At 37.6% G+C, this 27,196-nt stretch overlaps 1 protein-coding gene across 1 annotated transcript in view; it reads right to left on the bottom strand.

Moving 5' to 3' along the window:
- Window positions 1–27,196, bottom strand: part of Evi5 (ecotropic viral integration site 5) — a 106,824-nt gene that overhangs the window by 16,268 nt on the left and 63,360 nt on the right. Inside the window, 1 exon segment of the mRNA XM_051198281.1 lies at window positions 6,512–6,607. Within this exon segment, the coding sequence (XP_051054238.1) occupies window positions 6,512–6,607 (96 nt within the window).

The raw sequence follows: 27,196 nt of genomic DNA, 5'->3' as shown, positions 1-27,196 counted from the left end.
TATGCCTGTCCCATGTTTCTTAACCCTTACACTGCCACTCCAACTGTCAGATAATTTTAGTGCCATCTCTTAAAAAAAAAAAACAAAACACTAATAAACCCTGCTTTGGTACTATACACTGGAGCATACGTTCATGTACAACTCCCCTTGCCCTGCTCTGTCAACAGGATGCTAAATCTTTTGAAGAGTTTTATTTCACCCTTTAAATGTATTAGATCCAAACTCCATAGTCTCTAAATTGGCCACTAGCTCAGATTTTATCCTACTGACTGAGTTCCTTATTTTTTTTACATTTATCTTATTATTTTATGAGGTTTTTCCATGTATGTATGTATGTATGTATGTATGTATGTATGTGCACCTTGTGCATGCCTAATTCCCTCAAAAGTCAGAAGAATGTTTGGATCCCCTGAGGCTGAAGTTACAGATAGTTGTAAGCTGCCATATGGGTAGTAGGAACTGAACCCAGGTCCTCTGAAAGACCAGTTAGTGCTCTTAACCCTGAGCTACCTCTGCAGACCTATCCTAGAAATCTTAAGAAAATCTGTATATTCCCACGAGATTTCCTTGTTTTCCCTAAGTTCTGGCACCTTTCCTCTTGTTTTTTGATTTTAAATTTTTAAATGGTCTTAGCCCCTCCCATCAGACCCAATTTTTTAAAATTCTTATGAATTAACCCCAGTTTCTAATAAGATAATACCACAGATGCATACACTTCATTAACAAGTTAAAGTACTTGTAACTTACAGCAGGAATGAAATGCACAAACACACATAACTGGGCATATCTTCTTTTCATACAAGAGAATACAAACCTGAAAATGGTTACGATAAGGCAGCCTGTGTAGAATTACAGTTTTTCCTAGAATGTAGTAAATTATACTATTTTCTGAGGCAGGGAATGAGCAGAAAGATATATAGCCCTGAATATGGGAGAAAATAGAACTATCTAGCAGAAGTTTGGCCACTAGGTAAATTATGAACTCTTTATACAGAATATATTCAACAGTTAAACTGATTTATCTAACTCATCTGCGGTTATGCTTTTACTTGTTAAGTAACAGATTTGGCTAGAAAACAACAGTTGCCTTTGTCTAGAAATTCACCTTATCTTTAAGATTTTAGGATATTCCACTAAAAAATGAGAAATGTGCAAGTTCAGTAATTTTCCTTGTTTTGGATGAAATGAAAATCCAAAGTCTGTAGAAGGGAGGGAAAGAAGTGAAGCTAGGTTTCTACTCACTGGACATGAGAAGTGGTTCTATTTAATTCAAATAGGGAACTTTCTGTATGTCAATAACATGTAAGTCACATATATCCTCAGGGTTATAGAAGGAGTGGGGTGCTGTAGATCAAGCCTTTTCAAGGGACATTTAATTTGGTCTTACATATCAACAACTATGTAATTATGAGTAAGTTCCCTCACTTCTTCACACTAGGTATCTAGTGAAACCCTACATACATTTTAAAAAACACTTCAGGCCTAAAAATACAGGAATCTTAAATCTTGGCTTTAAGTATGGCTATAGTTTGAGTTTTACATGTTTCTCAGAGGTCCATGTATTTACGGCTTGGTCTCCAGGGATGGCACTAATGGGGGGTTCTATAAAACTTTTATGAGATGGTGATAGACTGAGGATGTAACTTGCTTAGCACCCATAATGCCAAACACATATACTAAGAGGATAATGGGAAGAGAATCAGAATAGTAAGAGATAGAAAGAGCATATCCAAAAGCCAGCAAGTGCCTAAGAAAGTAATTGTGAAAGTATCCCTAAAGACATCCTAAATGTGGTACCTTGACATTCCTGGCCACAAAAAGAAGGATTCTGTTCCACCACACATTGCTGGATGATGTGCTGCCTCAACAAGGCACCAAAGAACAAGAACAGAACCAACCAATCACTGACTTGTACCTATAGATCTGCTGAGCTAAAATAATTGTTCTGTCTTTACAAGCTCACTATCCTTAGGCATTTTGTTAGTGATGGAAAGTTGACTAACCTAAATAAATTCTAAGACAGAGTGCATTGGTAGGATGCTTACACAAGGCCTGGGTTTGATTCCCAGGTCCAAACAAATAAGAATGCAAAAACAAGCATTTTATATAGTGATATTATTCTAAATAAAATTTTATACATAGTAGTAATAATTAAACTTAGTTTTAAAACTATAATACAAGTTCTAAGGTTTATAAACCACACAAAACATTTAAGGATCTTAAGGTAATTTTCACAGGTACAACCATGATTGTTTGCTCTGTTCCTGGAACTGTTTAGTCTGCTAAGAAAAACTACTTACTTGCCCTGAGGCTGGCATGAGCTCCTACACTGATCCAACGAAAGAAAGGCTAATTTTAAGGGTACACTTCTTTGCAATTAGAAGCTGCTACTCTGGGAAAACTAATCTTTTTCTATGGTAAAAAAACAAATGACAACTTATACCTTACATATGAATTTTACATATTTGTTTGCTTATTTATTTATTTATCTATCAATTATTTTTGAGGCAGAGTTTCTCTGTATTGCTTTGGAGCCTGTCCTGGAACTAGCTTTGTAGACCAGGCTGGCCTTGAACTCACAGAGAGGTGGGAGTCAGCACCACATGGCCTTTATTTTTTTTTGGGGGGGGGGATACACGTTAATTTTAAACATTAAAATTTTCTTAGAAATCAAAATTCAAGCATTAGCAGCCATCAAAACAAACAGAAAAACTTTTTTTTTTTTTTAAATCCTTATTTTTGTTTCTAGAAATGCACTGATACCACCCATGCAGTTTGTGGGTAAGGCTATTCTTGGCTACTACTTTATAAACAAGGGAACATTCTTTGAGTCCCGCTGTATCTAAAAGGAAATGAAGACTTGCAACAGAAGGAACAAAAGAGGGAAGCCAATAAGAAGGTTCAGTAGGTGAAGGTGCTTTCCATTTCCACATAAGCCTGACCACCTGAATGACCCCTGGAACCCATGTAAAAAGGTCAATGGAGAGAATCAAACAAGCACAGACTACTCTTAAGTATTCCTGCTGCTGGTTTTGTTTGTTGTTTGTTTTTCTGCTTTTTGAGGCATTACCTCATTCAGCTCAGATTATTTGGTCCTCTTACCTCCATGTCCCAAGTGCTGGGATTAAAGGTGTGCACAACCATCCCAGGCTGAATATTCTGGTTCTAAGATCACTGTCCACATGAGTCCATTCTTTGTGTCAGGGTCTTTTATGTAGCTCTGAATGGTCTTAAACTTACTTTATAGCCTAGTGACCCTCATGCCCTGGACTCATATGGTTGGGATAACAGGCAAATGTCACCATGCCCAGCCATCGTCTTTAAAATGCCTGATACTGAAAATATTCACATGCAAATGGTTTTATCATTCATTTACAAAATACATTTTAAAAATTTACTTATTCACATGTCCTTGTGTGTATCTACTCATGTGCACACAGTACAAATGTCCTTGGAAGCCAAGAAAGTGTGTCATATTCCCTGGAGCTGGCATCATAGGAGGTGGCGAGCTGACCAGTGTGGGTGCTGGGAACTCTTACTCTCTAAAGAACAGCAAGTGCTCTTAACTGAATCATTTCTACAGCTCCTTACTAGTAAATAATAATAATGATAATGATGATAATAATAATAATAATAATAATAATAATAATAATACAAGAGAATGGAACTATCAGAAAATGAAAAACTGTAAAAGTACAAAGACGTACATGGTTTTTGAATCTTAAGTTTTTTGCTTTAAAAATTCTACTTTAATAACAAAGTGAGTGTACCTATTTACATATTAAGCACTTTTAGAACATTAAAATACTTTTTGATAGATTTTTAATAGTATCTTTGGCTTGTGTACATAAAAAGAATCTTAAAACGAGTATTTAACACCTATTTTGTAAGCAAATGTCAGCAAAGGCTTTGTTTATGGATTTCCTTTATTCATTCAAATTTCTAACTGCCGACTTAGTTTGTAACAACAAAAGATTCCTGTGACGTGTGATGATGTACCATAAAAAAAGAAAAATCTGTCTCTTTTGGACATCTGCAATCATGATCCAGGACAATCACAGCTCATGTGCTAATGACCACTCCTAAGAATTCAGATATTAGAGCTAATGTCTTTGTAAAGAGAAAGCAAGCTGGTTCAAACACGTGTTTCTTGTATTCTGCTTGGGAAAAAATTAAGTGTCCAATCCACGAAGCTGAGAATGGTACCACATTGAGAAGGCATTGTCCAAGATCAGTGATAATAAAAAGGAATCATCTGACACAGTGAGTACTCAGTAAGTACAAACCATCGTGTGCTAACCACCAATGTCTCCAGACATTTATTAAAAACAGGCTGCTTCATCAAGCTCACTATGGGAAAGGGTCACAATTATAACACGGATAGTGCCATATCTGCAGAGGAAAACGACTGTGCCAAGTTTCTCTTGAGATGTCTTTCAATAAGAACAAACATCAGTCAACAAAGTGACTGTTAACCATCACATAATCAACTATGATATTAATATTCAAATGAAAATTTCTATATTGAAACTCTAAGATTTAGCCAATTCTAGCATACAAGTGTTACCAAGGTCAGATTGATTTTGGTTATGTTTTTTTAAACTATGAAGGGCTGTATTAAAGAACATAAGTAAAATGTAAAAGTGGCACAGTATTTAATCCCCTTAGAAAAGATAACAGATCTGGACAATATGTATGTCATGTATGTATGAGTGCCCAAGGAGGCCAGAGGGTATGGGATTACCTGGAAGTGGGAGTTATAGCCTGTTGCAAGCTGTATGCAAGGGTGCATGCAAAAACTGAACCCAATCCTCCACAAGACCGGTAAGTACTCTTAACCACAGAGTCATCTCTCCAGACTTTACAGTAGTTATTTAACTTGGCTCTAGCTCTTTAACAAAACATTGTACCTGAAAATAAGTTTTCTCTTCAAATTTATACAAGAAACTGCTTTCAACATCAATAGTATGCGCGTGTGCACACATGCGCACACACACACACACACACACACACACACACGCACGCACGCACGCACGCACTCCCCCTTGTGCACGCATACATAGTCAATGAAGCACACCAATAATTCCAGTATTCCAAAGCCTGAAGGAAGATGAAACTCTGAAATGAGATGACAATGCAAGACCCTGTCTCCACAGCTCAATCAATATATCCAAGTTAAATCTCACATGAACAATTTTCTGTCTTGGTGAGAAAAACATTTTCATTTTTAGTCACATTCGACAAGCAAAATTGATTCCTACTGACTGGTTCTTTTAGGCTAGCTTTAGAAATATAATTGATTTATATATAATTTTCTTAATCCAACAATTATTAGTTTTCTTGTACTTTATGGGAAACTGTTTTATTTCAGTCAGAATTTCTTATATTTTTGGTTGTGAACCTAGCCTTTAATGGCTAAGCCATCTCTCCAGCCCAAGTCAGAATTTCTTAAGAACACACTCTGGGCACGAAGTTCCCAGAGGAAGGATTTGCAGAATTTTGATGGAAATAAAACACAAGTCATTTGTTGAAAGCTTAGTTAAAGGCATACATAAGATCCTGACCTTCTCAAATACCACTATGCATAATAGTAATATTGACAGGAGCAGCCCTGACAGGTCAAAGGAAACTGAACTTCTTTCCTCTTCAGTAGGAATTCACTCTAAACTAACTACCTGCAGGAAGTTATTTCACCAAACACTCAGACTTCAACTGAAGGATGTGAGGCCAGGAAAGGGCAATGCCCACACTTGTTCCTTTGAGGTTTAGCTTCATCTAGTAGTCAAGGGGTTTCCTTTCTTCATTTTAAAAATCAAATCAAGTTTATGCTATCCTCTCAAATCTCATTACTGTGAATATTACTTTACAAATATTCAAATATTTATCAATTTAAAATAGTAAAGACCAGAAAATTGACCTAAGCTGCACTGACAAAAAGACTCTCTCCAGTCACAATAGATCAGTTTAAATTATTTAAATTAGCCTAAGAGCTAATTTAGAGTCTAATTATGAGAAATTTCAATGGCTGAATGTCAAAGATTCTAGGTGCCAGTTTAAAAAGCATTCACATACTAAGAAATCTGTTTAACTGATGTTAGGCAAGTATCCTTTTTTGCAATCTCAGTAAGAACACCGTGAAGGGGGAGAAGACTTCCCCCCACCACTCAACGGCAAACACCAGTCAGTTAGGTGTAAGGAAATTTTAATATAACTGCAGTCTATTGAGGACGTGGGCGTTTTCAGATCACAATTAAAAAAAAAAAAAAAAAAAAAAAAAAAGAAAAGAAAAGATGCCAGGAATTGATCATTTTAAGTTACTAAAAGTTTAAGAAAGACAAATCATTAATATTTGAACACACAAATCTTTGCTTAAGAAGGCAATCTTCTAAGCTGCTCTCAAGTATAACCATGAGTTTTAGACAACAGTCAGCACGAAAGGGTTGGTAATAAAGTACCACACCAAGAGAGGAAGGAAAGGAGGAAGATGTGAAGACCAACATCTACCACTCACCTCATGAGTCAGCTCTGCTATCTGGTCCTTCAGTCCCCTAACATACTGGTTACAGTCGGACCTGTTCAGCTGTCCTTGCAGCTTGCCCTCTTCTTTCTGTTTTGTGACAACAGACAGGGAAAGTCACCAGACAATTGTTACATTGTGAACACAGTGCAACAGTTTAGTCAGCTAAATTCTGATCAAATCCATTCTATTTCTCTGAAAAGTAACTCTTAATGAATTAAACAGAACATTTCTAAGAAAAAAAAATGCTAATGAATGCTGACAAAGCAGACACTTCATAAGACATACCCCTAAAATAATTAGAAGTTAATGATTGAACAGGTCCTCTGATGACAAAATTACCCTTGGGTTTCAAGACCATTTATATAATTATTTTCTTATGCAGTTGTTTCTCTACCCAAACCATAAAAGCCAGTGTCAAGTCAAAAGCTGATGAGATTACCAGTTACACTTGAAATCTTTTGAAGAAACAGAAAAAAAATCCTCCAACTCTAGAAAGGGATAATTAGCTGTGAGACATCAGGAATATGCACTGGAATATGCACTGCTTTAAAAAAAAATGCTCTTAGGACTGAAGAGATAGCTCAGCAGTTCTGAGTATGTACTGCTCTTAAAGAGGACCTGAGTTCAGTTCCCAGCATCCATGTCAGGTGGTTTACAACAGCCTGCAACTCCTACTCCAGGGGCTCTGACATACCAAGCACTCTCTCTGGTCTCTCCAGGCAACTGAACACACACACCCCCATCACTGCCTGGTTTCCACTCACTTCTCTCTCTTTCTCTCTGACACACACACACACACACACACACACACATCCACCACCAAAAACCTGCACATATACACATAACCAAAACAAACAAAAGGGTGGAGTAAGTCTTTATGGTCTCCTGATCCTAGCAGTTGCTGAGTAGAGATGGGGCCATTTTCCAAAGCCACCACTATTAGGGGAAAAGCTGCCTTTTCTTTTTCTTCTCAGTACACATCCCCCAGCTGTCCTGAAATTTACTATTGGGACTAGGCTGGCCTCAAACTCAGAGGTCTCCTGCTTTGTGTCCCCAGAGCTGAGATTAAAGGTGTGTGCCAGCATGCCTGGCCAGTTTTCATATACCATGAAAGAAAAAGTGAACTTTCTAGAAAATAGGGTCCTTAAAGAGTAAAAAACAGTTTTTAAAAATATCCCCACAAAACCTAAAATTAGGAAGCCATGTGTGGAAGCTTTAAGTATTTAGAAGCTGTTAACTAGAGGTAACTGCTGAAACTAAGTCACACCTGAGACCAAAAGAGGACTGGCTTACTTTAACGGTGGCCATTTTAACAGTTTTTAGTGTAATCTTCCTATAACAGGCTGTACAAATATATGATCCAAATGCATGGACACACAGTTATTTTTGCCATACTACAGACAGTAGCATGCTGAATAACACTCAACAGAGCATCAAGGCCCATACTATGTTTTTAGAGATTTCTACAAGCCCCTGAGAGATGCCTTAGTGTTAACTGGGTATTTACAGGCTTTTAAAGTCAGTTTTAAAACTGTCTTAAGTATTGCCCCTTCAGAATAGAGTCACATGGAAGAACACTTTCCAGTGTAGCAATCCCTTCTGCAATCTTTCAAAACCACAAAATGATGAGACCTCAGACCCCTCCTTCAGACCTCAAAAGTGTATACAAGCCCACCTTCACTTTATGCCTATATACTTTCCTCAAATATCCTTGGCAGAAAGTAGAAATAACTGTTAACTGTACCAAAAAAAAAAAAAAAAAAAAAAAAAAAAATGGGTAGCTATCTTATAGTTAGGAACCCAGTCCCCCATCCTGCTTTCTCAGTGGAAACTTTGTTGCTATGATCACTTTAACTGAACTTGGTCTTTTCCTCAAATCCTTTTACCAAATTATTCCTATACATTGACCAGCCTGGTCTACAGAGCATCACAGGAAAGTCTCCAAAGCTATATACAGAGAAACCCTGTCTTGAAAAACCAAACAGAAAAAAAAAAAAAGAGGACCCTTCACTGGACTGACTCAAATGTAACTCACACTCACAACTTAGAAACCTCAGTTTGAGCTGATGGCTAGAGAAGAGACAAAATCAGAACAGCAGAAACACTACAGCAAAATCATTTCTGAAGTCTTCTGTCTTTTTCCATTTAAGTGAAACAATAGGCCTCTTCATTTCTGACACTTTTTTGGTAAAAATAGTAGCTAATACATTAGCCCTTCTTATTTGAGGTTCTTCAGGGGAATTAAGCTCCAACACCTACAGCATCATCATATGTAAAGTTTAATAACGCTTATGACACCTGGGCTGGTACTAACCCTGTATCACCCAGTCATGAACTTATTCAGATAGTTTTCTAGAGTCAGACACACTACCGTTGCACCACAAGGCCAGCTCAGATAATTTTCTGAATGGCTTAATTCTCCTGTGGCGCTCAGGTGGAGAAAGATAGCACTTATGCAAAAGATTGTTCATTCTTTGCAATTAAGTAATCAATACAACAACCTTGTTTGTTACTTTTACTTACTTACTGACTGACTGACTGACTGACTGACTGACTGACTGACTGACTGACTGATTGATTGATTGATTGATGCAGGGTCTCTCTATGTAGAGCTCTTGCTGTTCTGGAACTCTCTCTCTATAGACCAGGCTGGTCTCAAACTCACAGAGATCAGCCTGCCTCTGCCTCCCAAACACCGAAATTGAAGGTGGCTGCCACTAGGCCCAACTGATTTCTACAACATTTTAAAGAAAGTAAAGTGGTTTCACGGGAGTTAGAGACAGCTGATGCTCTTTTGGTTGTGATTTTACATGAGAGATGATGATACAAATGGGTAGGAGATTTATGCAAAGCTCCAAGCAGAATGTGTTCTGGATTTGTTCACAGGTTTCCATCTTTACTTAACATGTTTATTTCAGTTGTTGCTAACTGTACTGGGGATGCAATATAAGGAACTCAAGAAAATGCTACATCCCTTTGTATTTACCATCCAAGCCAATGATTCTGTTCCTCAGTCTTATAATTTAGAGCTGCATCTGATTTTGATCATCCCACATTTTATACATAACACAATTTATTATTTACAATTTATGTTTATATGAACAAGTCTGTGTATGAGTATATACTCATAAGTACATGTGCCCACCAAGTCCAGAAGAGGGTGATGGACCCCCTGAAGGTGGACTTAACCCCATGTGGATGCTGGCAACAGAACTCAGGTCCCCTGCAAGAGTTGTGCGTGTTTTAAAACTTGAGGAAATCCAGACAATTTTCAGGTCATACTTCGAAAATCTGTATTCCACAAAAATTGAAAATTCAAAGGAAATGGACAAGTTTCTTGATAACTATCACTTACCAAAATTAAATCAAGAACAGACAAACAACTTAAATAGACCTATAACCCGAAATGAAATAGAAGTAGTCATCGAAAGCCTTCCAACGAAAAAAAAGTCCAGGGCCAGATGGATTCAGTGCAGAATTCTACCAGACATTCAAGGAAGAACTAATACCACTACTCCTCAAACTGTTCCACAAGATAGAAACAGAAGGTTTATTACCAAACTCTTTTTATGAGGCCACAATAACTTTGGTACCCAAACCTCACAAAGACACAACTAAGAAAGAAAACTACAGACCAATATCCCTGATGAACATCGATGCAAAAATACTCAATAAAATAATGGCAAACCGAATTCAAAAATACATCAGAGAAATCATCCACCATGATCAAGTAGGCTTCATACCTGGATTGCAGGGATGGTTTAACATACGAAAATCTATCAACGTGATCCACCATATAAACAAACTGAAAAAGAAAAACCATATGATTATCTCCCTAGATGCAGAAAAAGCCTTCGATAAAATTCAACACCCTTTCATGATAAAGGTATTAGAGAGGTCAGGGATAACAGGAACATACCTAAACATAATAAGAGCAATATACAGCAAACCAACTGCCAACATCAAACTGAATGGAGAGAAACTTAAGCCAATTCCTCTAAAATCAGGAACAAGACAAGGCTGTCCTCTCTCTCCATATCTCTTCAATATCGTACTAGAAGTTCTAGCTAATGCTATAAGACAACAAAAGGAGATCAAGGGCATCCAAATTGGAAAGGAAGAAGTCAAACTGTCTCTATTTGCAGATGATATGATAGTTTACATAAGCGACCCAATAAACTCTACCAGGGAACTCCTACAGCTGATAAACACCTTCAGCAAACTAGCAGGATACAAGATAAACTCAAAAAAATCAGTAGCCCTATTTTTTTCAGACGACAAAGAGGCAGAGAAAGAAATCAGAGAAACATCACCCTTTACAATAGCCACAAGCAACATAAAGTATCTTGGTGTAACGCTTACCAAACAAGTAAAAGATCTATATAATAAGAACTTTGTGACTCTAAAGAAAGAAATTAAAGAAGATACCAGAAAATGGAAAGACCTCCCATGCTCTTGGATAGGTAGGATAAACATAGTAAAAATGGCAATCTTACCAAAAGCAATCTACAGATTCAATGCAATCCCCATTAAAATCCCACCACAATTCTTCACCGACCTTGAAAGGATAATAATCAACTTTATATGGAAAAACAAAAGACCCAGGATAGCCAAAACAACCCTATACAATAAAAGAACATCAGGAGGCATCACCATTCCTGACTTTAAGCTCTACTACAGAGCTATAGTTCTGAAAACAGCCTGGTATTGGCATAAAAATAGACAGGTAGACCAATGGAATCGAATTGAAAATCCTGATATTAATCCACGCACCTATGAACACCTGATTTTCGACAAAACAGCTAAAATTATACAATGGGGCAAAGACAGCATCTTCAACAAATGGTGCTGGCACAATTGGATGAGGGTGTGTAGAAGACTGCAGATAGACCCATGTCTGTCGCCATGCACAAAACTCAAGTCCAAATGGATCAAAGACCTCAACATCAATCCAGCCACATTGAACCTCTTAGAAGAGAAAGTAGGAGGTACCCTTGAACAAATTGGTATAGGAGACCGCTTCTTGAACATAACTCCAGGGGCACAGACACTGAAAGAAACAATTAATAAATGGGACCTCTTCAAACTTAGAAGCTTCTGTAAGGCAAAGGACACAGTTGACAAGACCAAACGGCAGCCCACTGACTGGGAAAAGATTTTCACTAATCCTATATCCGACAAAGGGCTGATCTCCAAAATATACAAAGAACTCAAGAAACTAGTCAACAAAACACCAAATAACCCTATTAAAAAATGGGGTACAGAACTGAAGAAAGAATTCTCAATGGAGGAAATCAAAAAGGCTGAAAGACACTTAAGAAAATGCTCCACATCCTTAGCTATCAGGGAAATGCAAATCAAAACAACTTTGAGATACCATCTTACCCCTGCCAGAATGGCTAAAATTAGAAACACCAGTGATGACTTATGTTGGAGAGGATGTGGAGAAAGTGGAACACTCCTCCACTGCTGGTGGGAGTGCAAACTCATACAGCCACTTTGGAGATCAGTATGGCGGTTCCTCAGGAAAATGGGAATTAGTTTACCACAGGACCCGGCAATCCCCCTCTTAGGCATATACCCAAAGGATTCACATCAATGCAACAAAGACATCTGTTCAACTATGTTCATAGCAGCACTATTTGTAATAGCAAGAACCTGGAAGCAACCTAGATGCCCTTCAATTGAAGAATGGTTAATGAAGATGTGGCACATCTACACAATGGAATACTACTCTGCAGAAAAAAATAATGGTATCTTGAAATTCGCAGGCAAGTGGATGGCACTTGAAGAAACCATCCTGAATGAGGTAACCCAGTCACAAAAAGAGGAACACAGTATGTACTCACTCATATATGGATTTTAGACCTAGATCAAATGATCACCAGCCTATAATTCACATCACCAGAGGAACTAGGATACAAGTTGTATTCTAAGAGATTCATATAAAGTCCCTCACAGAACTGGGAAGGGACAAGTCCCCCAGACCTCAGGTATAGTGGGGGGAGGACAGCTAATGGAGAGAGAAGTAGGAGAAAATGAGAGGGAGGAGAGGAAGGCATGTGCGACCAGGAGGATTGAGCCTGGTTAGGAATGGAAAATAGGAAAGAGAGAGAGAGAGACAGAGACAGAGAGAGAGAACATAAAAGAGGGAGCCAATATTGGTTTGAAGATAAAGTTGAACACAAAGAAAGGTCGAGGGAACTACAAGACTGCTCCCAATTAACAATCTCAGCTTCCGTGGAAAGGCTATCATAAATACCCTTTCCGGAGAGTGAGATCAACAACTAACTTCTCCATGGAGTCCTCAACTAATGCCTGTTGAAAACAGGAGCAAACACCCATACATAAACACTGAGTCAAACTAGAACCCAGAAGCAGATGGAGAGGACAAGACCATGCGGTAGAAGTACATAGAGACAGCTTACCTGAACAAGGAGGAGCTAAGGGCCACTAGACTGATAGCTGGGAAGCCAACAGGGGTCTGACTCGGACCCCCTGAATATGGGTCTCAGCCAGAAGGTCTGAGCAGTCTAAGAGACCTCAGACAGTGGAGCCAGGATGTATCCCTGGTGCACAAAAGGACTTTGCAAACATATCCCCCATGGAGGGATAACTGCCTTATTCTAGAGATAGGAGAGAAGCCCTAGTCCCTACTTCACAGGACCTGTCAGATCTACATGACCCCAACTGGATGGCATTCCCCTACATATTGTATTGTGGTGGGGGGTTGGGAGGGGAGGGTGTTTAGAGTGCATGGGAGAGGGTAGAGAGGGCAAAAGGGAAGGAAGGAGGGAGGGAAGGCTTGGGGGGAGGGAGGGAGGGAGGGAGAGGGAACTGGGATCGACATGTAAAATAATAATAATAAAAAAAAAAAAAAAAAAAAAAAAAACGCTTTGACTCCAAAATTTAAGTTGAAGAACAAGTTACTGGGGAAAAGTATTTCTATTTTTGTTTCCACAGAAAATGAAAAGATGTGGATTCCTTCCAGACTAATGTGGTTTGATCACACCAGACCGCCTGAAACAGAGTACAAGCTGATCCTACATTCCAAACAGCTGGACAAAACAGCCCTACAGACTACAGCTAGGATATCTGAATCTTCTTCGAATCCCCCAAGACAGCGCCCTTTACCAGCAGGAAGTAGTTTGGAAAGAACGACGCCCAAATTCCCAAATATTGTGTATAAATGTTTGTTTTCATTTAATTGGACTTTGTTATATAAAATTAAATAAAAAATACTCTATATGCATAAAAAAAAAAAAACTTGTTATGGTCTTACACATTTCTCATTGCTCAAAATTAAAACAAATTGAAATGAACAACTTATACATAATTCAAAATTCCCAAGAATACAGTTACACATTTTGTTTTCAGCCTTCAAAATATATCCTTATATGTACAGACACATAAGAATATTTTCACATTTATAACTACAAATTCATGCTTAAAATATAAATTTAAAACATAGGTCATACTCTATGCTTACTTATTTAATATTTCATATAGATTGTGCTATTCAATATTTTGAAAACATGGCATTTGATATTATAAATGTTTAAGTTAATTACTTTTTATTCACTCTATTTTTTAAATATTTCAAAGGCACAGAACAAAAACAACATAGGAAAAGAAAAGTGACTGGAGCATGCACCACTAAACTTCAGTGTGTTACCTGGCTTCCTTATCCTAAGGTCATCCTTGGCTCTACACTAACTCTACCTTAAATTGCTATCTTCTCAAAGTAGGAAAAAGGGGAGCCAAGGGGAGTGAGCAAGCGAGAGGGGCGAGGAGAGCGAGCGAGTGAGAGAGCAGGAAGGAAGAGTACACTGGAGAAGAGGCTGTGGCAAGGGGATGGTGCTCGCTGAGATGAAGCCAGTGACAGCACAGCTCTTACAGAAGTAGCCCCCCCAATCCCAGCATCCCAAATGGCAGCAACACTAGAAGAAGCCACTGTCACCCTCAGGAGACCAACTCAGTAGCTAGCAATTGCTCATCAGGTGACTTCAGCAATCCCTTGGTGTGCGTCTAATTTTCACAACCTATCATATTTACAATCTTGATTAAATAAGAGGTGAACTTCCTTACTAAGAAGATGTGAGTCCACGTAAAATTAACACAAATAAGATGATTAACCAAAGATAAGCTCTAAGCTCCTACAGTGTGAGGAAGAAGTTGAAGAACACAGAAGGACCTCAGGTTTGAAAGGCTTCAGAATCAGCATTAACAGTCATTTATATCCACTCTTGCCTAGAGGGACACTTGCAATGCAGAAACTATTCTGACAAGACGTGGGTCAGTCAGTCTGTTTAAAACAACTGAGTCCAAAGAGATTTCACCCAAGGCAGGTGGGTATCAGGGTTTACCTAAAAATAAATGTGCTAGAACAGTTGAGTTTTCTGGAGGGAAGATAGCTTCTCTCCGGGGCTGAGCTGTCCTGTTGCGGCTCCAGCCTCCAGAGTTGTCCTAGGTGGCCTGGCTCCCCAACGAGTCAGGACAACTTTCTCTTCAGGGCTGAGCTATCCTATTGCAGCTCTAGGTAGCCTGGCTTCCTGATAAGTCAGGACACCTTTGTAGCCCCAGAGCTGTAACACTCACACTTGTTTACAATAGATACATACAAGGAGACAAAATACTCATAAAATAAAAATAAATCTAAAATAAAAAGATGGAAGGATTTTCATGAAAAACAAGAGCCATCCAAAATATATGTAAAAATTCAAATGAAAAGGATGAAAGGAGCCATCCAAATTATATACATGAACTCCCCCCTCCCAAACCAACAAAACTCCCAAACAAATGAACAAAAACACAAAGGCTGAAGATGAACCTCAGTGGTAGTGCATCTGCATAGCACATGTGAGGACCTAGGTTCAATTCTCAGTACCACAAAACCAAATAAATACCAAACAAACAATAACCGAACTAAACACACATGTCCCCTGAACTTGTACTTACTGGACAAAAGGAATTTCCAAGGGAAAAAAAACAAAGCAAAACAAACGTAATATTCAATTAATTCTAATGTACACACTGGGTAACTGAGTGTGACTTGGAAAAAGAGTAACAACTGTTAACGCATGCAGGGTGAACTGGGGGGTGGAGGGATGATTAAGTAGCTCTGATATTACCTTCAGATACTTCTCACATATCAGCAGAATACCAGTATTGCAAACAAACTTGTCAAAGAGCTATGCCTGGATATTTGGATTTAATATTCGACTTAAGGAGATATCATTGATATTTTAAAAGTGGAAACAAAAAGTCAGAAATATCTAAAATGCTACTTAATGACAAATGTATAAATGACCTACAAAGTTTTTGTTTTTAATGTTTTACAAACAGGCTTTTATTTAAATATTAGTTTAAAGCATTTTTAGTAAAGACCCTCTTTCAGTATAAAAGCAGAATATATATTCACAATATAAAATATATTAAAGAACTACATAATCTAAAAAGTATATATTAATTTAATATCACTGCTAAAAACAGTTCATTTAATTATCTAGTGTTTAAGTTTTCTTCCAAGTATTTTTATGGCTTCCTACTTTCAAGTAGTGCCATATGTTTGTTTCTGATAAGCAAGTGGAAAATGTCAGCTACACCAATAAATTTGCCAGAGACTTGCACGCTTGAGGTTTTCTTTTGGTCTAGCTGATAACAACAGATTGGCAGTTCATTGGTTTACTAAGCAAAACTAATTGATAAAGAAAGAGGCTCAGTGTATCAACACTCATGCATTCACCAAGGAGACCTTGTACCCACACTTTTTGTCAGATCATAAGTGAAGCTCCAAAGTAGTATTTGGCAAGAGGCATGGATGCACATCCCATTAGCTCTACCATGAGAACATCTACATCAGGATTTGAACTAAGCCTTAAGCCAAAGAGTCTGCAGATGAAGCTTTTAACAAAAAGGTAAACAATCATTTCATTAATAATGAGTGCTTAAGTATGCAGGAGCAAGGAATAAAGCTTACTTTGAAATGCATTAGAAAATAAGAACACTAGAATGATGGATAGATGAATACCTGATAAAGCAACAGAGAAATTAAGTAAACAAAATATTAACAGGATGGAGATAGTGACTTATGTGTGCTAATTACACAATGTCTTCATTGTCTATTTTGTATACTTTATTATAAAAGTGTACAAAATAGGTGGACTTCTTAGAAGAAAGAAATCCATCTAATACAAAACAATTTGTCCCCCTTTCCTCATACCACTTGCTAAAAAAGAATACATGGTTTACACTGTATTCCCTTTACAGTGGAGAAAAATACTTACCCTCCAAAGGTTTGTTGACTTTGCACTTAAAAACTACCTTTTGTGCTAAGCATGGTGGCCCAAGTCTATAATCCTAGCACTTGGCACCTGGAAGCAAGAGGATCATTAGTGTAAGTCCAGCCGGGTCTAAACAGACTGTCACAGGGTGGGGGTGAGAGCTGGGAGTTTAAAACAGCTCAGTGACACAGCAAATGGCTAGCATTCAGGAAGAACACTAGAGATGGATCCTGGGAACATACAACAAAATAAATAAAAATCTACATCTTATTCCAGAAATGACTACTACTTTCATTGTATTTTCCTGGGAAGTTAAAATGAAAAGCTACAAAGACTAAGTTATCCCTTTTCTAAAATGCTTGTAAACATTTATTTTCAGTTTTTGAAATATTTGCATATGCATAATGAGAAATCTTTGAGACAAAACCCAAGCCACAACATGAATGTTATTTATGTATTTTTAAAATCTCTGTACCTTGGTTTGTTTCTATGGGACCGGCAACTGAGCCTCTTGTCTTACATGTCAGAGAGCTGCCCTAACATTGGGTTAGTCCCCAGACACTTTTGTTTTCATTTTCAGACAGGATTTTCTAAATGATGCAGACTGGACCTGGCTTAATCTATGGCCTAGGCCTGGAGCTTGTGATCTTCTGCCTCAGTCTCCTCATCACACCTCACTCATATACACCTTATAAACTCACTATTCACATGTGCTGGAAATACTTTTAATTAGATTTAATACTAATTGAGACCTGTCATGAGGTCACATGTGGGATTTTCCATTGTGTCATCTTCAAAAAAGTTTCTTATTTTAGATTTTCAGATTAGAGATGTTCAACCTGTATCAAAAATGCCCAGAGTAAGAAGATACAGAGAAGGAGTATGACAGCCTACTGCAATAATAGGTTCTGAGGGCTGGGGTGCAGCTTAGGAGCTAGGTGCATGTCTAGAATACACAAGGCCTGAGCTCAAGCTTCAGAACTGTGTTTTAAGAAAAGCAACCAACTCCACACACTAAAAGAGGTTTTAATTTCTTAATTTATATAGTTCAGTCGTCATACAGGTTAAGTATCCCTGATTTTAAAAAATCTGAAACCCAAAATACTCCAAAACTGACCTCTTTAAACATGGACATGATGCTACAAGAGGGACAGTCCACTTGTAAACATATGTAACTGTGGATGGCGGAACTCTATTTGTACACAGATACAAAACTCATCTAAAATAGCAAAGAAAGCAGAGCCTACAGAACCCTGGTTAACAGCAACTGGGATCCCAAATCAAAGATTCTTGGACTGCACTCTGCTTCTAGACTTCTCAGGTATAAGGGGAAATAAATCTTTATTACTTAAGCCAATGTAGGTTGGAGTTCCTTTTAGCTGCAATAAGAAATACACTCTCTGAGTAAGTATTCTAAAGTTATTGTTAGTAACAGAATATTCTCTTTCAATCCTGTTACCAGTTTCATTTCACATTGTTTCTGTTACAGTTCCTTCTCTACAGAGGTTAGCTCAATCTTGAACTCAAAATCTCTCTTAGTTAACTCAGCTTTTGTGTGTGTGTGTGTGTGTAACCCTGGCTGGTCTGGAACTCACTCTGTACACCAGGCTGCCCTTGAACTCAGAAATCCTTCTGGCTCTGTCTCCTGAGTGCTGGGATTAAAATCAAAGACTTAACAAACAAAACAATTCTCTGCACACACAAAAGCTTCAGTGTCTGTATATATGACAGTAAATGAAGGGGACTGTCTGTCTAACTTATTACATAATGGATTTCTGCAGTTAACAGTACAACACACTGATGTATTTGGATGGTTACTTTTCTAAAATGTGATATCTGATGGTCAAGCCCTGACTGCTTGCTGGTGGCCTCAGCCACACATTCACTGATTTTATCCCGTAAGCACAGGAAGCTCTAGTCAGAGGAAGCATGAGGAAAAGACAAGGTGACAGGATCCATCGCATTCTGACAGCTTACTGGAAAAAATTAACACATGCCAGTTCACCAGAAGTGAGAAGACAAGCCCATACAGTTATATGTAAGGTCAGGCAGAGAGTAAATGTTTTAGTCACAAGTACCTTCACCTGTATCTGTTGCACACCAACATACCATTCACAATTGAAAACTAAATGTGGTGCATCAATCAATGATGATAAGAATGTTTTAAGGTGACAAGAGTTTGTACATCACAGTGCAGCAAAACTAAGAGACAGCACCAAGCTGCTTTGACAAGTGGTTGGGGAAAGCGAGTGCAGTAGTTTTTGACATAACTAAAAATACTGGAGAGCTAAGAGAAAGAAAAGACAGGCACCTCAAACTTGTTTGAGCCTAGGAATTTAGCCAGACTGATTTTTAAGATAAATTTCAATGGCCTCAAAGGCCACTCTTGTTTGTTTCTTTATCTGCTCCAATGCTGGTTAGAACTTACCCTATCTTGCCACAGGAAGGGCACTTCCTTAGACAGGAAGAGAGCTGATTTTAAAAAGCTGTATTTCAATCTACAGTTTTAAAACTCCACACAATCAGATCAACAAGTTTGGTTTTTGGGATTTTGACCCATTACTTACTAAATGATGCACCAGATAGTGTTTGCCCAGGTAACAAAAAGCTCCAAGACCAGGAGGCAAAGAACATCTGCCTGAATTTCCCCTACCTTAGTTTTCAAAAATTTCAAACCAATAGGAGCACTGAGACACAACATCTGTGTGTCCTTTGGCAATATGCAATGAACATTTGTCTCGGTCGTTTTTCATATATATATATATATATGTATATATATGCACACAGACTTTTGTGACCCACTGGACATAATAGAAGATATTAAGACATTTACTACTACATACTTTTTTATATATTGTCTGAGGATAATGAATTGTTCTATATAACCTGGCCTTCATACATTACAAATCTCTAAATTAACAGTAATTCCATAATACCATTAAACCTGTTCCTATTTCAATTTCCCTGAAAGGACTAAAAAACACCTCATTACTGTCTAGAATCGAACCAAAGTTCGTGATAACAACTAATGCTTTAGTATTTTTTAGCCTTGTTTTATCTACAACAGTCCCTCTACATTTTTAATTCTTAGTTGCTAATTTTCAAAAGAGTCTAAATAGAAACCCATGCAATATTCAGTTGAAATGGCACTCTGAACACTAAAAAAAACTCCAAATAAAATGCTGTTTAAAATCATCTTTCAAAACAAAGAGAAACCAGAGTAAACCAAATATCATGCATATCAAAAGGCTGGTTTGGAGGCTAGACATGTAGTGTATGTCTATAATCCCAGCACACAGGAGGCTGAGGCAGGATTACAAATTCCAGACTAGCCTGGGCTACTAAGTATGTTTCTGGAGAGAAATGATTGCTATGTAGAGCAGACTGATCTAGACCAGAGATTTTCCTACCCCAGTCTTCTGAATGTTGAGATTATATCCATTTGCTTCCATGCCCAAATACCAATCTTTTTGTTGTTGTTGTTGTTGTTGAGTACCTGCCATGTACAAAATTCTTATTTATGTACCTGAGGGCTTTTTATTTTGTTTTTGAGACAGGTCTTACTATACAGCCCTGGATATTCGAGAACTTGCTATGAAGAGCAGAGTGGTCTCAAAATCACAAAGATCTACTGCCTGTCTTTGCTTCCTGAGTGCTGGGGCTAAAAGTGTGATTACCATGCTGCACAACTAATTTTTTAAAAGAAGATAATTCAGAGTCCCAAGACAGCAATGGGTACAGGCATTTGCTGCCAAGCTGCAGGGTGATTTCAACCCCAGGAACCCATGTGGTTAATTAAGAGAACAGACTCGTTGCAAGCTGTCCTCTGACCTACTCATAAAGACACAGCATATATGAGTACACACTTAAACATACCTAAAATATAATGATGAGATAAAAGTAGCTGGGGGAGGGAGCAGGCTACAAAGATGATGGGGAAATCTATGAACCAATGGGAGACTCTAGGCTGAAATTTAAATAATTAAAAGGAGCCAGCCATAGAATAAATTGTGAAGCAAAGAATCAAAAATATAAAAAGTAGCAAGAGCAACAGCCTTCATATAAAAAAATGGAAACAGCTGGGCATAATGGCACACACCTTTAATCCCAGAGGCAGGTGATCTCTGAGAGTCTGGGGCCAGCCTAGTTCCAGGACAGCCAGAGCTACATAGTGCTTTCATGTCTCAATAAATAAGTACAAACAGAGGAAAAAGAAGGCAGACATTGATGGACCTAACTTGTGACAGTGAATGTGGTAAGGAAGTACCAGAGAAATAGGCAGAAACCAAACAACCCAAGGACTTTCAGATAAGAGATGGAGTATGGCAGTTTTGCTGTTAACAGTTTCCTTTGTTGCTTTTCCTTTTATTTGGAGATCATAATTCTTTCTAACAATGATTATCTTAAAGTAACTTAAATACATAAGTATTTAAAAGTTACAGCAATCAGATCACTCATACACAGTAAAAGAGACATCCTAGGCTCTATTCTTTAACAACAAGCTTTCTATTTCCCTAAGAGGCAATATTGCAACATTTTTAATGGAGTTGACTGTAAACATTTCAAATTAATTTTAGGGAAAACTCACTGTATTTATAAAATGAATATCACATGTGAATTTATTTAAGCATATATATTAGTATATATATTATATATACAAATGTACATATTTATATATATTTTTTAAATATGTTCATGTGTGCTATTAGCCATAAAAGCCAGAAAAAGGTGCTAGACCTCCTGGAGCTTTAGTTCAGGTAGAGAGATGCCCAATGAAGGTGCTGGGAATCAAACCCCAGTACTTTGGAAGAGTGGGAGATGCTTTTACTAGTGAGCCATTTCCATAGGCCCCCAAGTGCGCTCACTTTTAAATGTATCAAGTATGTATGCATATATTTAACATACATGCTCATGAAACATTTGCAGTACATTTAACACATTAAATGGTAACATACTGTCTCAATTTAATATGTCTTATACTATTTTTTCTACCTAAAAGATTTAAAAAAAAAAAAAAAAAACCTCCAGAAAATTCTGAACTCTAACCATTCTCCTGAAGGGTAAGATTACCAATTGTTAAAAACATAGTAACTTGATTCAATTTCTAACACATGTACATACAAATACAAACTATAAAAATAAAACAAAATTATGGTGTTAAAAGTAATTTAATATCTAGGCATCACACACACCAAAAAATAAAAATAAAAACATTGTGTTAAAACTAATTTTGTATCTATGCATCTACATTAAGAATTCACAAAAAGGGCTGGAGAGACGGCTCACAGGTTAAGAGCACTGGCTGCTCTTCCAGAGGAACCAGGTTCAATTCCCAGCAAACACAGGGTGGTTCACAAGCATCTGTAATAAGCTCTGGTACCCTCTTCTTATGTACAGGCAGAACACTGCATACATAATAGATAAGTAACTCTTTTTAAAAAAGAATTCACATAAAGAAAGCAAAAGGCTTGCAAAATGCTCAGCGAGTGAAAGTGTTTGCAGTGAAAGCCTGGGTTTGAGCGTGGTAGCAGGAAAGATTGACTCTACAAAGTTGTTACATGTTCTCCACATGCATGTTGTGGTATGCACACACCCACATTAACACACACCCATGCACAATAAATAAGTAAATAAGTTTTTAAAAAGAACAAAAGAAATCTAAACCAAAAAAGTATAAACAAGCCAGGTGGTGGTGCCTCATGCCTTTAATCCCAGCACTCAGGAGGCACAGATCTCTGTGAGTTCAAGGCCAGCATGAACTACATAGTGAGTGCTAGGAGAGGCTCAAAAGCTACCCAGAGAAATCCTGTCTTAAAAAACAAACAAAACAAACAAACAAACAAAACAATGTTTGGAGACTATCACGGTAGCACAAGCCTGAATTCAGCAATCAGGATGAGGCAGAAGGATCTTGAGTCCAAAACCAGCCTGGGCACGCAAAAATCAAGTCTCAAAAGGAAAAAAGAAGGCTGGAGAGATGACTCAGCAATCAAGGGCACTGTCTGCTCTTCCAGATGACTCAGGTTCAATTACCAGACTCATAGCTGCCTGTAATTCCAGTTCCAGGTTATCCAAAACACCAATGCACATTTGAAAAGGAAAAAAAAAAAAAAAAAAAAAAAAAGCCTAGTGGTGGTGGCACACATTCCTTTAATCCCAGCACTTGGGAGGCAGAGGCAGGTGTTTCAGAGTGAGTTCAAGGCCAGCCTGGTCTACAGAGTGAGTTCCAGGACAGTCAGGACAGTTACACAAAGAAAGCATGTCTCAAAACAAAACAAAAAACAAAACAACAGAAGCATCAGAGTGTGAACTTGCAGTGGTTTACTAGCATACCAGCCAATGGTTTCTAGATTACATGTATGCACTGGTCACCCCACTGGCTTTCTGCTTTCTGAGCTTTCATCAAATGTCTGACATACAATCAAATTATTCACCTGGAACATAGTTATTAAAATATCATGCATTACTTTTAGAATTTGAAATAATTGCATAATATACCTTGACATTTTAGTTATATTAATTAAAATGAAAAACACTCCTTACAAGTAAACATCATAGCCCTAAAGGAAGTAACAGAAACAATTAGTAATCTCCCCATGTTCTTTTCATAAAGATTTCAAAATAAATCTAAGGTTATACATAGGATGTGGGTTTTCTCTGGGAGTAGTACTACAGAAGGTCTGTGGTATTAGCAGGGTCATGACACAATGCAGGTTACTTAGTCTCAAATGCAAGTGTAGAGCTTCCATTTTAAAGGTATTTTATATTACAGCTGCAGATGAAAAGCTCAGCAAAAGAGGAGGGTGCAGCCACGCTCTCTCTCCGGTGAAAACCAAACTCAGCCACAGAGCACTTTCAAAAGCTGTCGCTTTACTATTTTAAATAACACTTTAATGGCTACATTATGAAACTAGGTTCAACAGTCAGGAGAGGCCCCAGCTCTGCTTACAACATGGATGGAAGTTTGAAGTTCTAATATGTTATTTTCAATTCATCTATTAAAGTAAACGGTTTTATGCACTGTAGCTGCACATGAACTGACTATAAGACAGTTGACAAGTAGCACCCCGTCAAATGAACCGAGTAATACTGAAACGTCATGAATAACCACTAAACTTTAATAAGTTATTACTGATTTATAACTCAGCCTCAAGAAAAAATTAATCAGAACAGTAAATGTGGTAAGCGGTAGCCTCTCCATGACTTCAAGGTGACTCATTTGAAACATCTAAAAACAAATCACACTAATCTCATGTACAACTGATGAATCTTCAAAACAGTTTCCTGTAATTTAAAGTCATAGACACAAAATTTGAACAGTCTTTGAACAGTCTACCTGTCACTGTGATATATTTAGTTATGTCCCTAGTCTCCTTTGGCTGTGACAGTTCCTCAGACTTTGAGTGTTTTTTTTCATGGCTTTGAGCTATATTAGCCAAGTGTCTGCAGAATGTACACAATGGAATCTGTCTGCAGGAAGAGGATCCTGTGTCATATGCAAACCCTAATAACTAAATAGCAAACAAAGATGAATAGTCCCTAAACCCGGCTTTCTTTGTTGTGACATAGTTACAAACAAGCTATTTCCAAGTTTTAAAATGCCCAAAATAAAAAAAGTTCTGAAAGACAAATATTTTATTGTTTAATTAAGTTGTTCAAAATGGAAACAATAAGTAAATATACTTTGAGGGTCAGATGGAATCTTAGCAAACAAAGCTAAGACACAGCATTTATCACTTGCAGTGCAGCTATTAATTTAGGAAGTTGGAAATATCAATTACAAAGCTTTATGGTAAATTCCATGGTTCAGTATCATCATTGTAATCACACACAATTAAAAGCATTAATATTTTAAAGGTGATAGTAAAGACCTTATCACTTCCTTTCCATCTCTGTCAAAAGTGCACACTGCTCTAGGCACACTGATTTAAACCCAGATCCCACATTCACTGTCAGAACAGAATTCTGAGTGGGCGTTTTCTAAGCCCTCAGTGGTTGGGGTATTGCCCATCTGAGGCATCCCTAGAGGTTATCTGTTGGGCAAACTAGCAAAAGTGGGTAAATGCTACAAAATACCAGGAAAAGGACCTAGGCTGGATCTGAGTAGAACCATCCTGTTTTAAATGAATAGTTTCCATTATCTGTAACAAAGCAATACAAACTTAAAGGCTCACTTAGTATACTGTTTTTAAGGGGGTGTTTTCTTTTGTTTTGTTTTTTGATAAACCAACATGCTTCTTTTTTTAATGACCTATTCCTCAACTAACTGAGCTAAAATGAACTTTTCTATGATTTGTCCCACTACTTGAAAAGTAAAGATAGTTCTGTATAGTGTTAATGTAGAAACAGAGTTCAGGCAACATTTGGATCAACAGAGTGTAGTAAAGAGACCAGTAACAAGAGGAATGTTGGTTTCTGACCATTTCCCACCAATTTAATGACTGTGCACACTCACAAGCTAATTCTGAATGAGGTTTGGGTTAAGCATCTTATTAGGCTAAATGTTATCTGGTTGATCCCTCATACACTCAAATCCTTTATTGACTTTCCACATTACTCAGAGAAAAGCCAAAGTTCTTAGGTTCCATGTAACAGGTCCTATTTGTTTCTCAGACTTCCTCTTTCTCCCCACCCTACTCCCCTAGAGACTACTCACACAGCCTCCTTACTCAGGATAGGCCCTCATCCTTACCCTGTGAATGCTCTGACCAAATCTACACATCTTACTTTGTTTCTTATTATATTTAAGTGTGTGTGTGTGTGTGTGTATGTGTGTGTGTGTGTGTGTGTGTGTGTGTGTGTGTGTGTGTGTGTGTCTGCAGGTAAGTGCAGGTGCCCATGAAGGTCAGAGGTGTCAAGAGACTGAACTTGGGTCCTCTGGAAAAGCAGCAAGTGTTTAACACTAAGCTCTTGAGTCCTGCATACATTACTTTAAATCCTTCCGTATTTAATGTCCTTTCTAGTGAACCTACCCTAGTCATATTCTCAATATCTTCTTTTTCATATGGCATTTATCTTCTAAACTGCATACTGTGTGATTCACTCTTTCTATTCATCTAAGTTTTTTGTCTACATTAAGCTAAAGGAAGAGAAATTTTTGTATCCTGTTTGCTAATCCAGATAGTGATTTGAATACTGACAGGCACATCATAAACACTCCATAATCTTGGCTGAACTGAAGCCAATACCCCACTTAAATTCATAACTTAACCTGTTTTCACATGTACCACTTTTAAATGGAATCAACATTTAAGATCAAACCTGGTATTTCAAAAATAAACTGTTACGCTCACAGCAAGCTTAATACACTGATGACCGAGATGGCCAGAGATTAGAGAAACCCTGAGTGAAGCAGGAAGACTGTGGGGCACTGCAGCTTAAGCACAATGTATGCCAGAGGAAAAAGACAAGAGCTACAACAACTGTCCTGATAGGGGGAAGAAACAGGAAAACTTTAAGTAGTGAGCAATCATAATTGAAGGAGTTATTACAGGAAACAGTCAATCTACTATGAAAAAAATTTTAACTGCCCTAAAAGTATGTTCTAATACTAAAAAAAAATAATAATAATTTTTTAACTTACAAGAACTAAGTGTGGGTTCCCTTATAAATATCAATTCACTTTAAAATCTTTTATATATTGAGATTCTTCAACTATAAAGATATTAGCAATTCCTGTCTTATATGGTTGCTATGAAGATTAAACTACAGAATATACTAAGGAGTCAAGAACACTGGTGAACATGTACTGTGCCCAGCAGTATGAGCTACTAGTACTTTTGTTATTGGTGTGCTAGAATAGTTAAAGCTGCCAGTATGAATTCTACTTCCAAGTACAATAAATCCAGACACAAAACACTGAAACTGGGCATTACACTTTACAGAAATTAACTTGTTTAGCTCAAGGAATCAAACACCTCCCTCTGTTCTGCTGGCACTGGCATGCACACATAGACACACAAACACTTAAACAGGGAAAAAAAACAAAAACAAAAACAAAAAAACCCACCAAGGATTGGGCTGCCTGACATGGAGGCATGGGGATGCTTAGTTCTAATCACAATCTGGGGTTTTTGAGAGCCTATCTCAAAATGAACAAATAAACGTCTCAGAAAAATAGATGTGTTTAACCTGATTTAACAATATACAAAGCATACACATATGGAAACTTTACACAGTACTCCATAAACATAATTCAGCTGTGGTTGTATGTATCTAATAAGAATAAATATAACTTAAACCTATAATAATTAATGGTTTAAAAGACAAAGCAACTTAAAACACAGTAATCCATAAGAGTGCTGAGGGCTGAAGAGAGGGCTCAGCAGTTCAAAGCACTTAATATTTTGCAGAACTGGTTGCACTCAGTGCCTAGAACTCAATCAGATGGGTC

This window comes from Phodopus roborovskii, unplaced genomic scaffold (assembly GCF_943737965.1).
Source record: "Phodopus roborovskii unplaced genomic scaffold, PHOROB, whole genome shotgun sequence".
Taxonomy (NCBI): Eukaryota; Metazoa; Chordata; class Mammalia; order Rodentia; family Cricetidae; genus Phodopus; species Phodopus roborovskii.
Note: the sequence above shows the minus strand (reverse complement) of the source record. Positions and strands in the feature narration are given on the sequence as shown.